The sequence below is a fragment of the Parasteatoda tepidariorum genome, chromosome 4 (genome assembly GCF_982258835.1).
Source record: "Parasteatoda tepidariorum strain Cologne lab strain chromosome 4, Ptep-v5.0, whole genome shotgun sequence".
Classification (NCBI taxonomy): Eukaryota; Metazoa; Arthropoda; class Arachnida; order Araneae; family Theridiidae; genus Parasteatoda; species Parasteatoda tepidariorum.
This window is the reverse complement of record NC_141758.1, coordinates 3,179,943-3,193,953: the sequence shown is the minus strand read 5'-3', so window position 1 is coordinate 3,193,953 and position 14,011 is coordinate 3,179,943. Positions and strand designations below refer to the sequence as shown.

The 14,011-nt window shown below is 32.0% G+C and overlaps 1 protein-coding gene across 3 annotated transcripts; it reads right to left on the bottom strand.

The window, feature by feature from the left end:
- Window positions 1–270: 270 nt before the first annotated feature.
- Window positions 271–13,790, bottom strand: LOC107453908 (ras-related protein Rab-18). Of its 3 annotated transcripts, XM_016070923.4 has the most exons (6): window positions 13,643–13,790; window positions 10,422–10,472; window positions 6,859–6,982; window positions 4,514–4,638; window positions 2,996–3,120; window positions 271–1,694 (listed from the first exon to the last, which is right to left on the bottom strand). In XM_016070923.4, exons 1-6 carry the CDS (start codon window positions 13,683–13,685, stop codon window positions 1,245–1,247), a joined length of 918 nt encoding a protein of 305 aa, XP_015926409.1. In that variant the 5' UTR covers window positions 13,686–13,790; the 3' UTR covers window positions 271–1,244. The 3 variants fall into 3 exon arrangements, with proteins under 3 accessions (XP_015926409.1, XP_015926410.1, XP_071038014.1); XM_016070924.4 differs by lacking the exon at window positions 2,996–3,120 and having other exon boundaries at window positions 13,643–13,789; XM_071181913.2 differs by lacking the exon at window positions 10,422–10,472 and having other exon boundaries at window positions 13,643–13,761.
- Window positions 13,791–14,011: the final 221 nt, after the last annotated feature.

Here is a 14,011-nt window from a genome sequence, read left to right as displayed (position 1 = left end):
TTTATTTGCTTTGCAGCATTTTTTTAACTCAAGGAAATGTGATATATAGTTTGAAAGTACTCAGTGAAAGTTTGGTTTTTGTCTTATTCCGCATAAGTTATACATTTATCACACAAATATCAGATTAAACCTATTTTCTTCTATAAGAAATTCATTATAATATTTTAAAATTATTATTCAGCAAATCTCCTTTAAATTTCATTTGGACCCTTACTTTGCAAAAAGGTTTGTATTAGAAATAAATTAAGTGAATGAGTAATGAATAAAGTATTGTAATCATAAGATAGTTATTATTTTCAAAAAAATACAATAATAAAAATTTCTACTTCACAGCAAATAAATACAGGCATTAGTATTTACACATAATTTTTAAAAAAGAATTGAATAATAACACTATTTAATATAACCACTAATATTTCATCTTATTTAATTGAAATTTAAAAACAAATTCATCAACATTATTTATGTATGACAACGAAATTGTAAGTTAATCATGATTAAACATTAATACATTTGATCATTTAACACAAATTATAATTGATTCTTCAGAGAGAAACGAATTTCACATGATTTGGGAAGAATATTTATGGAAAGTGGAGCAAATGAAATTACGAACTAGCCCCAATATGATGAACCCGATACATAGTGAGCGAACTGTTACAGTGAGCGTACGTTCGAACTGTTATTTCATTCGCTTATGGTAAATAACTAAGAAACCGAGATAGTTTAAAGTGGACTCAAATTTCTTTTTTTTTTTCGTAGATATATAAATAAATATTACAAAATTTTAAGTCTAAGTGATAAGTTCAATAGTATATAATTATGACTTATAATTAAAAACGAAGTGGGACACATTATAAAAGAAATGTTTGAAATGAGTCATTTCTCAGAAATTAATAATGCGTGTGGTTCCAAAAAAAGCAGATGGGAGTGCGAACGTATTTCAATTGTTATTGGTTGTAACAATTAAAAATTTAATTGCAGGAAGGAATTCGTTTTAAGGGAACTATGTAGAAGAGAGACTGACATATTTACTCAGTTAATAATTTATAAATTAAATTATGTACTGTTGTTATCACTAACTAGCAAAATTATGTACTATTGTTCCAGTTCTGCTACTGCAATATGCTTAAAAATATTTTTCTATATATTTTGGATATAGTGAACCATCGTTATTTCCGGATCCACAGGAGGTTCATTATAGCGGGGTTTAACAGCATATTAGTGCTCGTTTTTGATACTCACTATAGGATTAGGTTCATAGAGAAAGTTTTCAGCGAAGACAGAATTTTATCACACGCCTGTGAACCTTCGCACACGTGATGCCACACTGACTGAATACGTTTAATAAATTGAATAATGTCCACGTGAAATGAACCGAAATTGTATGTGAGCAAGTGATATATATAGTATAATAAAAGTGATATTATACATAAATACATAATGAGTTTGAAAAGAAAGGGAATTCGAAAATTCATTCCGAACTTCTTTTTATCTGGTAATACTGATTGGATCTTTAGTCTTGGAAAAGATTTCTGGGTAGGTTTTTCGGTTGTCAAATTTCTAATATTGCTCTTTAACGGTAACTGTGCGCATGCGCCGTCTCTATCCCTTATTGTGTTTCCAGAAGTTACTTCGAGATTATTTCCGTGGATCTCTCCACAAAGTATACGGAATGCCAAACGTTGGAATACCTGGAAAACGAAAAAGTATTTATATAATTTATTTTGATTTAATCAACATTATATTGATAAAATGATATCTAATCTTTTGATCTGATTAAAGTAATATTAAAAATAATCTTGACTGAAACAATATTAGAATCGTAAAAAGCGATATCTCATTCTTTGACATAATTAAATTATCAGAATTAACCTTGTATTAGAATGGTAAAGTGATATACAGTCTTTTGATCTAATAATCAGATTATTATAATCAATCCTGTTTCACTTTGCATTAAAAAGGAAAAAACTAATTCTTCCCGACAAAATAAGAACTTATATTCCCTGCAAGAACTGCACCGATATCCAACTTACCCCGGATCACATTCTCGAGTGTCCAACCCTTACCCCATATGTTTTACAACTGGGTATGGTGCCACTGACTTCAGAACTTCGTGAGATCCTCTACAGTAATGATGTATTGGAGCTTGCGGATGCAGTTTTGCAGCCACACGAGGCTATTTAATTGTCCATGGACACGATTAAAAAAAAGGATAAAACTTAAGACCTAATTATTTGGTCTAATAAATGGATTATCATAATTACTCCTGTTTAAATCAATATTATAATGGTAAAGTGTGATCGAATATTGTAATTAAAGAATCAGATTACTCATGTTTAGAAAGTTATATCTCGATGCTTTAAACGTTAGTTGATTAGTTTTGTGTTAAGTTTTGATTAGATTAGAAGTACTAGACTCGTAAAACCTACTTTCTCTCAATAAACCAACTTATTTTTCCAACTTATTTCGAATCATCAAAATATAAAGTTTAACTCAATATAGAAAGTAAGTTTCAATAATGTAGGCAGGAAAGCAGCGGAAAATTTTGACCACTAAATCTTCACATTTTTGCGTATTTCACCACACCTCTTCGTCTATTTACCTTAATCAACGCATTTTTGCACGCTGTTATAAAGTTTTCTTTAACTGAAAGAATAAAAAATTAAAAACTTGCAATTTGTTACTTATTTTATAAACTTTAATTTTAAAGTAATATTGCTCTTAGTCCTTTAAAAAAATTAATAATAATGAAAAATTTTTATCCTTGATTTTATTATCTAACCAAACAACTATTGATACCATGTTTTCCAGGCGTCGACTACCCTGACAATTCAGTAAACACATCTGAAATTTAAGTGATAAAAAATTTCAAATTGTATAAAAACAACATCAATGGCAATTTAACTTTTATTAAAACAGTGAATAACTCTAAACTTTTGTGCTATTTTTCTTCCATTTTGGAGTGAATATTTTAAACACAAAATACTATTACTTTTTCAACATTGTCTCCACTTTTGGCACTAATTTCTATTACTGGTAATCCTTCACTGTTGGCGAAATCTCTTAATTCATTACTTGAAACTTGCTTTGGGCACAATTTATCGATTTTATTGCCAACTGGAAACAAATTTTGAAAATTAACACTTTGTCATATCTTATCATGAAGAAGTTATGACAAAATTATTATTGTCTTATTGTCAATAATTTGTCTTATCCATAATAAAGGACTAATAAGTGATAGAAATATAGCTCCTTTTTTTAAAGCATGTGTTGCATACGTTTTTTTTGGGGGGGGGTGTGATCAGGGGGGGTAATTTTTATCAGAATATATAAGTATGATAAAATTAAAGTTTAAAAAAACCAACTATTATTTACAATTACTTATTGTAAAGAGTGAAATATTTATATTAATTGCGCAAATTATTTAGATAGTAGAACGAACTCCGAAATCTTCAACTTTCAAATTATATACTCGCTTGGCAGCGAACTTTTCGAACATGCCGGTTCATAATTTTCTCATGACGTCTTTATTTTTATTTTGTACGAATATAGTTTTTCTATTTTCAAAATAATTCAGAAATAAAAAACTTAATTTTTTTTTAAAAAAATGATATATTTTAATTTTTATTATATTTTTCTTATTTTGTAAGACATTTTAATAAAGAATTTTTTCACATATAAGTCATACAATAAAATAAACTCAACTAATTATATTTATGAACCGTAAAACTTCTAATTATATTTAAAACCGTAAAAATTTTTCATTTTTATTAAAAACTTCTACATACAAGGGTAAGTTTAGTTAGATTTTTACTTTGACACTTGTTTTCTGAAGGCATTAAAAAAATAAAAAATTATCTTAAAAATATTCTACTAAAATATTTATATATTTATCATTTAACATATTTAAAGTGACAAAGTTACATCAAATGCTGCCCATTAATGGACACTGGGTCTTTAAGTTGTTGAAAAGGATTAAAATATTTAGGAGATATTTGTGTTTGTTTCAAGTTTAAAAGAAATTAGAAAATTAATATTATTCTAATAATTAAATTAATGGGTCGGGTTAGCCTGGTAGGCAGGGTGCTGAACTCACGTTCCTGAGAACGGGATTACAAATCCAGCCGCCTGAAGATTCCCCGTGTAATTGTTGACTGGTGCACGTTAAATATGCCGGTCACAAAGTTCTCCATGTTACCATAACAAATTATGCAACTGAGGGTACTGAATTGGAGGTTGATCGTCCTCTGGTTCGGGTCAAAATTACGATCTGTGGACGAATGAATAGATGTATGAATGGGTTCACCCTATAAGCGGGTATGACGTATGGGTGTGACAGAATTCAAATTTTTGGACATAGATGGTACCACTGGAAAACAGGAACAGTCTCAGCCCTTGCCTTACTGGACTAAGACGGCAAAAAATAAATTAATAAATAAGGCATATTTTTGTTTATTTTTTGCTTTTGCTTAATAAGTGGAGTAATTGCAAAGTGTAGTAATATTATTACCAATGAGCATCGGCGAATCTCTATTCACTCGTCTCACGTCTCTCAGCCATGTGATCAGGCTGATAAAAGAGTTTCTCTCTGTGACATCAACAACAAGAGCAACACCGTCAGCTTTTTTGATGTAACTGATAAAAGAACAACAATTTGAGCAACATTTAGGAGGATTGTTTTTATTATTATTATTATTACAATAATGTAATTCTACGTTGCATTTTAATATAAAGTTATTTAAATCAGTGTCTTATCTTATTAACCGCTTTAAAATTATTATTTTTTGGTGTAAATTACATTAATAAACTATTATAAATTATTGTTAAAGAGATTCGTTAAATAAGAACTTAACTGTCAGCTTCATATACAAAATGGTGAATGCAAAAATTGTACTTTAAATACATCCGTTCGTTTGGAAAGTAGAAATATTAAATGAGAGTTGTGAACTCACCAAATTTGTTATTTCAAAAAATGGTTACTTAGAAGAAATAATTTATGTTCACTTATAGATCTTAAGAGTATCATAAGGGAAATATTTGGACGTCTTTAGGCACAAGTGTTCTTTTTAGTACACATATTTTTAGTTCAACTGTTGTATACCAAGAAACAGCAATTATGGCGAAGCAATTTTCAGGGTTGGTGAGTCTAAGCGAATTTTTTCACACTAGGGCTTAACTCCCTAGTGTGACAAAAATGAAAAAAAAAAATAATTAAGTTTAGTATGAAACTGCGAAAACAGAAAAACTCAAACATGGGAGCAGAAAAAGGGAACTACTTTTTTTTCGGCTTACTATGTACTTTCAGAAATAATTCTCAAGCATACAAGGTTCTTTTACGCGTACTATATTCAACACTAAATAAATAATCCCAAAAAAACTGAAACTGTAAAATATTGTCTGATTAAAAAACTACATTTGCTTCAAAAATACATAAATAACGAATAACAATCGGCATGTTTCAAGCGCTTCAAAAATAGGCACCCATTTTCAAGACCTACCCGCCGCGAATGAGAAGAAACAAAAGTGATTACGTTTCTTTTCTTCCGATCACTGTCTTCTCATTCACGCCTAGCAAATCCTCAAAATGAGGGCCTATCTTTGAAGCGCTTCAAACTTGCCGACTGCTATTTGTTATTTATATATATATATTTGAAGGGGATAGAGCGTTCGCATTCCGATGAGGAGTACCGGGTTCGAATCCCTGCCATAGCTGGTCGATACGATTTCCATACCCGGCTCTCACCGACCGCATTGTTAATGTAAAATATCCTCAGTGCTAGACGGGTAATGGGTTAGAGCAGGGGCCCCCACCAGGGGGAAGGTGGGCGCACTATGCGCCCACTTAAAGCTTGAGGGGAATTTTTACACTAAATAAAGCGAATAGTTTGGGGGGATTTAGAATTTGCCCAAAAATGCGCCCAAGAGCTTGGGGGGATGGGGGCCACTGGGTTAGAGTCCCTTACCATCAGGCTAACCGTGGGAGGTTTTCGCGGTTTTCCTTTCCATGTAACGGAAATGTGGGTCAGTTCCATCAAATAGTCCTCCACGAAAGTAAATTCCTCCCTATACTTACTTGATCGAGGAGTTTTCTTGTCTTCTGGATTGGGTTCAAAATGACAAGGTTACGGAGTTGAACATGGGTAGTCGTAAACTCAAATTTTGTGTCGACTGTTCAAAGACGGTTATATAACTATAATGAAATAAATAAATATTCCACATTCTTGTGAAAAAGTTGGGATGATCGCATAACTCCAGAACAACTGGACCGATTTCGCTCACATTTTTTTTTATAGTTTGTCATATAAAACTAGATTCTTTAAGTGCGGTAAACATTTGTATTCCTTAAAATTCCAAATTTTTTCCACTACAAGTAAAATAAAAAACTCTATAATACATAATTATTAAAAAAATATTTTTTTGAATTATGTTTAAACAAATGAATTTGATCTTTTTGTGAAATTTTTTTTAAAATTAGCTTAAAAAGTCCCCTGATAAGACGAAATACGCAAATAATAAAATTTCCATTCATGTGACCAAATATTCGACCACTCTCCCGCCTAAACTATCGGAATCCTATTTTCCAGATTTGCGATATTTTGAGGACAGGAATTCGAAACCGTGAAATATACGGTACATTTATTCAGAAAAAGTACATTTTTGTGTCTGATTTTGTACCTTAAAATATCGTTTGCATTTATTAAGGAGAATGTTTAAGGTCTTGACCACAAAAAAATAAGATTGAGTCTGAGTATGATTATTTGATCAAAAGTAATTCTGGATTTTACTTTTTGCTCACAAATGGAATAATTTTGAAATATGTAGAATGTCCCTATTAAAATGAATATACCAACATACTCCAGAACATATGCCTTGTAGACAGATAATCCCCCTGTATCCCAAATATTTAACGTCACTTTTCTTCCTCCAACAATAACTCTCTTCTGAAAAGAGTTCAGGACCACAGTTCGGTCAACATTTTCTACAACAAATAAAATGTATCATCATTAAGTATCACATATAAAAATTAAGTACTATATATATATATATATATAAAACTGTGAATGACTTGACTGAAATTGGTAGTTGTTGACCTCCTCCGTTGAATGTTGACAATGACATAGTAGCTTTGGTAAATGTTCGAAATACACTAGGTCTAATTAAGTGCCACTGCCCGGTATGCACAAATTTAATTTTTTAAGATCAAGTGCCACTGCCCGGTATGCACAACTTTAATTTTTTAAGGTCAAGTGCCACTTCCCGGTATGCATTTAACCGGTACTTCGAACATTGAACATTGATGTTTCTCCTAATCTATCCTCAGCAGATTTTAAAATATCGAATAAATATAATAATATCAACGAATAAATGAATATCAAATCGAATATAACAAATATTTCGGATATTCACAAAAGCGTCTATGTGATTGCTGACATTCAGAGGTAAAAATCGACATTCTCTTGTTTTCGGTCGTTGATGGTAGCATATATAGCATAAAAAGCTTTTTTATGTTATTTCTTTATCTAAATTCCCACATTTTATTATTAACATCCGCCTTTTAGATTAATATTTTAAGTTTTCTCCCTTAACCGATATACATATATATGGGTAAAACCAAACTGTCTCTCCATATAATTGAAATAAAAACACTTTATTTCCTAATGGGGAAAAATAACACAAGCCTGCGAAATTGAAGTTTTTGAAAAATACAAGAGAAGTTAATGTTGATTTATGTGTTATTTGATGTGCTGATTCCTAAAATGACCTTCATTTCCCACCATCACTTCAGGATTTTTTGTAAAATCGATATCTATGTTTTTAATAAAATCCTATTTGGAAAGGAATTTACTCAGACAAATGTGCATGTACTACCTAGTAACTGATCTTCTTTATTCATTTCGATCTATTTAAATTGAATCTTGCGAAGGTAAACTAATTTTTGAGTAACCGGCTAATTTTTGTAGGTTAAAATGAATGAAAAAATACTGTTGCCAGATCGTACAAATTACCTCTAGTCGAGATAAAAAAACAATAAGTTCCTTGAATTTAAACTTTTTACATCAGTTTCTAAAACTAACGATTGACCAATAATAGCAAATATTGTGTATGTGTACATGAAAGTTTGAAACAAAAAACAAAACAAAAGAAAAATGTTTCTATATAAGCACATGATCATTTTTCTCTAAAACTTATTTTTGATTATATTCTTTTATGCTTAATCTCAGGCCTATCTCGAGTTAACATCTAAGAGTAGTCGTCGAGCATGTTCTCGTCACAACTTCCTTAATATTTAAGCTCCATATCTCTGATATCTTGATGGAACCTTTCACCTTGTTCTTCGCTGACTGCTCCTACATTTTCGGAGAAAAAGCCCACATGTGAGTGAAGGAAATGCATTTTGACACTCGTGGAACAATCCAAAATTTTTCATTTGTAATTTTTCATTACAAATGCTTTGCAGTTAGGATCCTTGTAATTACCCAGAAATTTACTGACAACATCTTTGAAGACAACCCAAGCTTCTTTTTTCGTTGTTTGCAATGCTAGCCTCAGAAATATTGCCATATATTAGCCATATTTCATGAAATATTAGCCATATTTCATGAATTTGCGGGATGTCTGGACCAACAAAGATTCCCTCTTTCTGCTTGGGATAAACCTGGAAACTTATTGCACAGGTATTTGAAACAATTGTCATCTTTTGGAACAGCCATGTCAAGCTGCTTCATTACAACTAATTTTATGTTTAGAGGGGTAACAATACTCTTTGGAATCAACTACGCTGTTTCGAATAATATTCTTGGAGCCTGGGTCAAGATTTAATCTTTTCAGCCGTTCTTTTTTCAGTCAATGGTGATTCTTGTCATGGCTGTCCCACTCACAAATGAAACATGAGAACTTTGTCAACCCACCTTGTTGAAAAAGAAGCAAGGAGATAACTTTCAAATCCCCGCAAATGGACCTTCTCTGATCAACATATTCTAATTTGTCCAGGACGAGAGAAAGGTTTTCACAGCATTATTTTAAATATATTGAGTGTCTAACTGGTATCTATGCATACTGGCTCCCATGATGGAAAATGACAGCTTTGAGACTTCGTTTAGATGAATCTATAAGCAGCATCCACTCATCTTTATCGTAGATGACATTTTCCTCTTCGTCAAAGTACTTAATAAATTCTTTTTCTCGATTCCAGTATCAATAAAAAGATGTTCCTTTCGCCAATAAGTTTTTTTCTTTCTGTCTGAAGCCTAGCAAGTATTCAGCTACCTCTTTCGAAACGCCCAGATCTCTAGTCAGATCATTAAGTTTAACCTAAGAGAATGGAAGAGGAAACCGGCTGCAGATGGCTTATATTCGATATTGGAGCCTTGAACTTCTGAATGTTTCGAGTCTGAAAACTGGCAATTCAGTTGGAGGCACAAACACATCAGGTTCATGAGGAACATAGCGTATGGCTGATGGAATGTTATCAAGATAAGATATTAGACTTTGATTTTTTCAGTTATACCCAAGAACACTTGGCAAGAATGAAAATAGCAATCATCAAAGTGATTTTTAGGCTCCATTCATGTCATAGGAATTCCAAATCGTAATGCGGTCTTCTTTCCTCGGAGCCATAAGCGCATATGATTTAGATACTATACACAGACTTTATGAGAGACCATGATTTGGCCTGATCTCCGATTTTCATGGGAAAATAGAAAATACGCAAGATAAAGTTGTCTTACATAGTCGGTAATGCTCCTCGTGCGATTTTTAACAACACTATGTTCGCCGCAAATGTAACAAAAGTCACCTGAGAAATTTTCACAACGTCTCGAACTCGAAGCCATGTTTCACGAAATGTAGAGAGAAGAGCAGACGTTAAATATACTTCCAAGAAAATGACTCCGGATTACCCTTGATAGTGTTCCTAAGAGGTCAGCAAACCAAGATAGGAATTTACATGACGCTATTGGTCGAGGGATATTGTGACAGAGAGAGGGACGATGACAGAAAGATGTCATAGAGGGGTACTTTTGAAGATTTTACCAAAGTAGAATGTTGGTCACGCAAGAAGAGAAGAAACTCATAAAAGAAAATTTTTTATGGTAAATGTTCATAAAAATTCCAGTAAAATTGAATTTTTCAAAAAAATGTGACGTGATGGAAAATTTTCATTATTGTTTCCCATTTCAGCACCAAAAAATACATAACGTTCAGCAATCAGACCTCCTGTATTTTTTTCATCGCAGGCGTGTTTGCAATACTTTTTAATTGCATAATATAAAAGCATATGATTTTTAGGAATTTTCCGATCCCAGACTTAAAAAATACCGCAACTCGAAATTTTTCAAGTTTGATAACTCTATCGCCACTTTTAGGGCATCGAACTTTTAAAATTGATTATCTTTCAGTAACAAAAATTCGATTCTCACCTTTAAAAATGTCTTTTACAAATCTTGTTGCTAAAGAAGTTTTTCCAGTGCCTAAAAAATACAAAAAATATAATTTTAAAAATGCACAGAGTGAAACTCCAAAAAGAAGTCATCACTGCTCTTCGTACATATATTTAGAATACTTGACAAGTAAGTACTTTGTTTACGTCGCACTAGAGCTGCACAATGGGGCTATTGGCGACGATCTGGGAAACATCCCCGAGGAAGATCCGAAGACCTGCAATCGCAATTTTGATCCTTTGCAGAGGGGATGGCCCCCATGGTTTGGTAGCCTGACGAACTGCTCGCAAAGTCGAGCACTTTACGGCAGAACAGTTAAACGATGACCCTCGATTCCTAGGCAGGCTGATCAAAGTGCTCACCCACCCGCTTACGGACAGCAGCCAGTAATACTTGACTTCTGTGTTCTACTGTTCCGTGTCTTTAAGATCAGTCTACTGCGGGAGTGAATACTAGACTAAAAAAAAGTGAAAGTGATGCATGTATGGAAATTAATAATTAAGCAGGGGGAAATCAAACTGGTTTTGATATTAGGTACTTCTCACTAGTCATTCGATAGAGTTTTTAATTATTTATCACTTAAATTTTAATTCACTTTGCATATTGGTTTAATTTCATTTTTAACAGGGGTTCTAAAATATATATTAAGAAATGTTATTGCAAGATCTCCATGTAAACAGTGCTAAAAAAATATGAACACCCTGAATAACATTTGGTTTATGGGTCGAATAATCACGTACTGTGGATCAATCTTAATGTTCTGAGGGGAACCTCAAAATATAAGAGGGGGGGAATCAAAATCTGGAAAATATAGTCAGGAGATCAGTAATTTGGACCTCTTAATGTTAATTTTACTTTGTACGTGTTTCGTTACAACTCGAAAACTTATAAAACTAGTCTTAAAAAATTTGCACGCTATCATTAAATTCGTTTATCCAAAAATAATTTCACGAAAGAAATAATCTTTAACAATTATTTATTACTTTTTTAATAAAAGTCAAAGAAAAAATTTAACTGTAAGTTATAAAAGTTGTTATATCATTTTAAAGTATGCATTTCTAAATGAAAATATACAACATTTGGAATATATCGGTTGAATTGTTCTTGAGAAATGGAAGTTTAAAAATGTATTTTTTGAAAATATTGGGATATTCGAATTTCATTGAATATTAAGATATTCCAAATATTGGAAGCATATTATGGGCAGCTGCCCCCATATTTTAAAAATTAACAATCCTTATCAGAAATTAAAAAAATATGTTTATTAAAAGAAAGTTAGTCTTTGTTTCTTTATGATTTAGTAACTAAAAATATCGCCTGCGCTAATGAATTAGTTAACACGTTTGAAGTCACTCCTTTAAATCATCAAGGTTAGTCCCAGAAAGTTAAAGACCAATTATTAGATCAAAAGTTATTCAGAATGTCCCGCTTTTTATTACGCACTGTACATTTCAAATAATACAATTAAATTAACTAAAACTTTTACATAAAATACAATGAAATAGGATTCCAGCCAAGTAAACAATAATTTATTTTATTCCGAAAATACAATCAATCACATTAAATTAGAAAATCTCACACCAGTAGATTATCTTCAAGCCTTGAGTTGCTCTCGCATTGGCGAAATAACACAAAGTTCTCGCTATAATGGATTGTTGTTGTAGTTCATTTACGTCGCACTAGAGCTGCACAATAAGCTATTGGCGACGGTGTGGAAAGCATCCTTGAGGATGATCCGAAAACATGCCATCACAATTTCGGGGGATAGCACCCCCGCTTCGCGGTAGCCTGCCGACCTGAGCACGAAGTCGAGCACTCTGCGGTAGAACAGTTTAACGAGGACCCATGCCACACATCCTCGGTCCCTACGTAGACTGATCCAAGTGGTCACCCACCCGCACACTGACCGCAGCCAGTGATGCTTGACTTCGGTGATCTGCTGGGAACCGTGTCTTAACGATCAGTCCACTGCGAGACCTCGCTATAACGGAAGATCGACCAATGCCGCAGTTTTGTGTGTTCAACTATAATTTACATTTTGTTTTTCTGCGCAAAAACTATTCGACTTAAAAGCTAGAAACTTCGATGTTGTTGTTGTTGTAGTTCATTTACGTCGCACTAGAGCTGCACAATGGGCTATTGGCGACGGTCTGGGAAACATCCTAGAAACTTCGAAGAGAATTGAAATAAGTTCAAGAAATAAGATGGAATAAAGAAAAGAGAGAATAAAAATTCGAGAGTTGTTAAGCTTTTAAATGTCAAAAAAATAAAATAAAAAAGAAACAAAAAAAAAATTTTAAAAAATGACATAAATTTAAGACCGGAGAAAAGCTGTCATTAATCATCGTTATATTACCGTTGTTAAGTATTTTGCTAGTAAGATCGAAGTCACGCGATACTTAAAATACATCGTTAGAATATAATTTAAAATATTATTAGTTATTTTCTCGATAGATCGATATATTACAGTACACACTTTAGGTGTGACGCCTCACGGAAACTTGATTCGTGCTTAATATATTTGTACAATGAATCAATTAAGTTTTATCAATCAATCAAAGTTTGTAAAAAAAAAAAATAGGAGTTACCACTACACAAAGATGAGACTTAAGCAACGTAGAAACAGAAATATTCTGAAGTTAGTAAATAAATATTTATTATAACTATTATTAATAATAGTTAGTAAATAATTACCTATAATTATTTTAATTATTTATAATATTCATAAAACTTACAATTAGGAAGGTTTTTCTGATATTTTATTGTTTTTTTTAAACATATAATTCTTAAATTGTTCTAACTATTTCAACGCCTTCGAGTTTATTATTAATTTCATAAATATATTCAAATAGATGTGTATTTATAAATTTGATTACATTTTATGGAATTTTCATAACGTTACTTATTTTTGGTTTTTTTTTTCTTTTTGAAAATATCACAAGATTTTTTTTTACTATAAAAATTGTTGTTTTACTTTTAAAAATCCAAAAATAATTCTTTGCTATATGAATTCAGTATTTAATGCAGGACGCTTTATATCCCGATTACACTCAAGTAACAAGTAGGTCGTTGGTTCGTAAAACACTGGCCAAATGTCTCAAACTATATAAAATGGCCTAAGGAAATATATTCCAAAACATTTCTGAATATTTCTGCTTCTATTTTTACTTAAATAATGCTCATCAAAATTGTAAACTCACCCGAATCCCCTGTAATGGCGATATTAAGCTTACATTCTGTCATCGTGTTGACAAATTATGGCATACAATTAAAACAAACAAATTTTTTCTTTGATGATGCAATATCAGTGGCAGAGAGAGGTCTATCTTTGTTTCACTATCGAGATCACGTGGTGAGAGCGAGAGACATCGTGTCATTGAATCAAAATAATCGGAGAAGATTATTTCAGATCCGCAGTTTCACATTGCTTATTTTCTTATTGCAAGGAAAACAAAATCAAACTTCTCCTGATTTATCAATAAAAAAATATTTTACAAAATGCATGCAATTGTTAAGGGAACAGTCTGGGATGCTAACCTCCTGTTTAAACATGGAAATATATAAATGAT

Bases quoted from the DNA above. Each gene is read 5' to 3' on its own strand.
- LOC107453908 (XM_016070923.4), bottom strand. From the start codon at position 13,685: ATGACAGAATGTAAGCTTAATATCGCCATTACAGGGGATTCGG. The intron at 10,473-13,642 runs GTGAGTTTACAA...TGTATTTTTTAG, and splicing joins CGCCATTACAGGGGATTCGG to GCACTGGAAAAACTTCTTTA. The intron at 6,983-10,421 runs GTGAGAATCGAA...TATTTGTTGTAG, and splicing joins TGTAAAAGACATTTTTAAAG to AAAATGTTGACCGAACTGTG.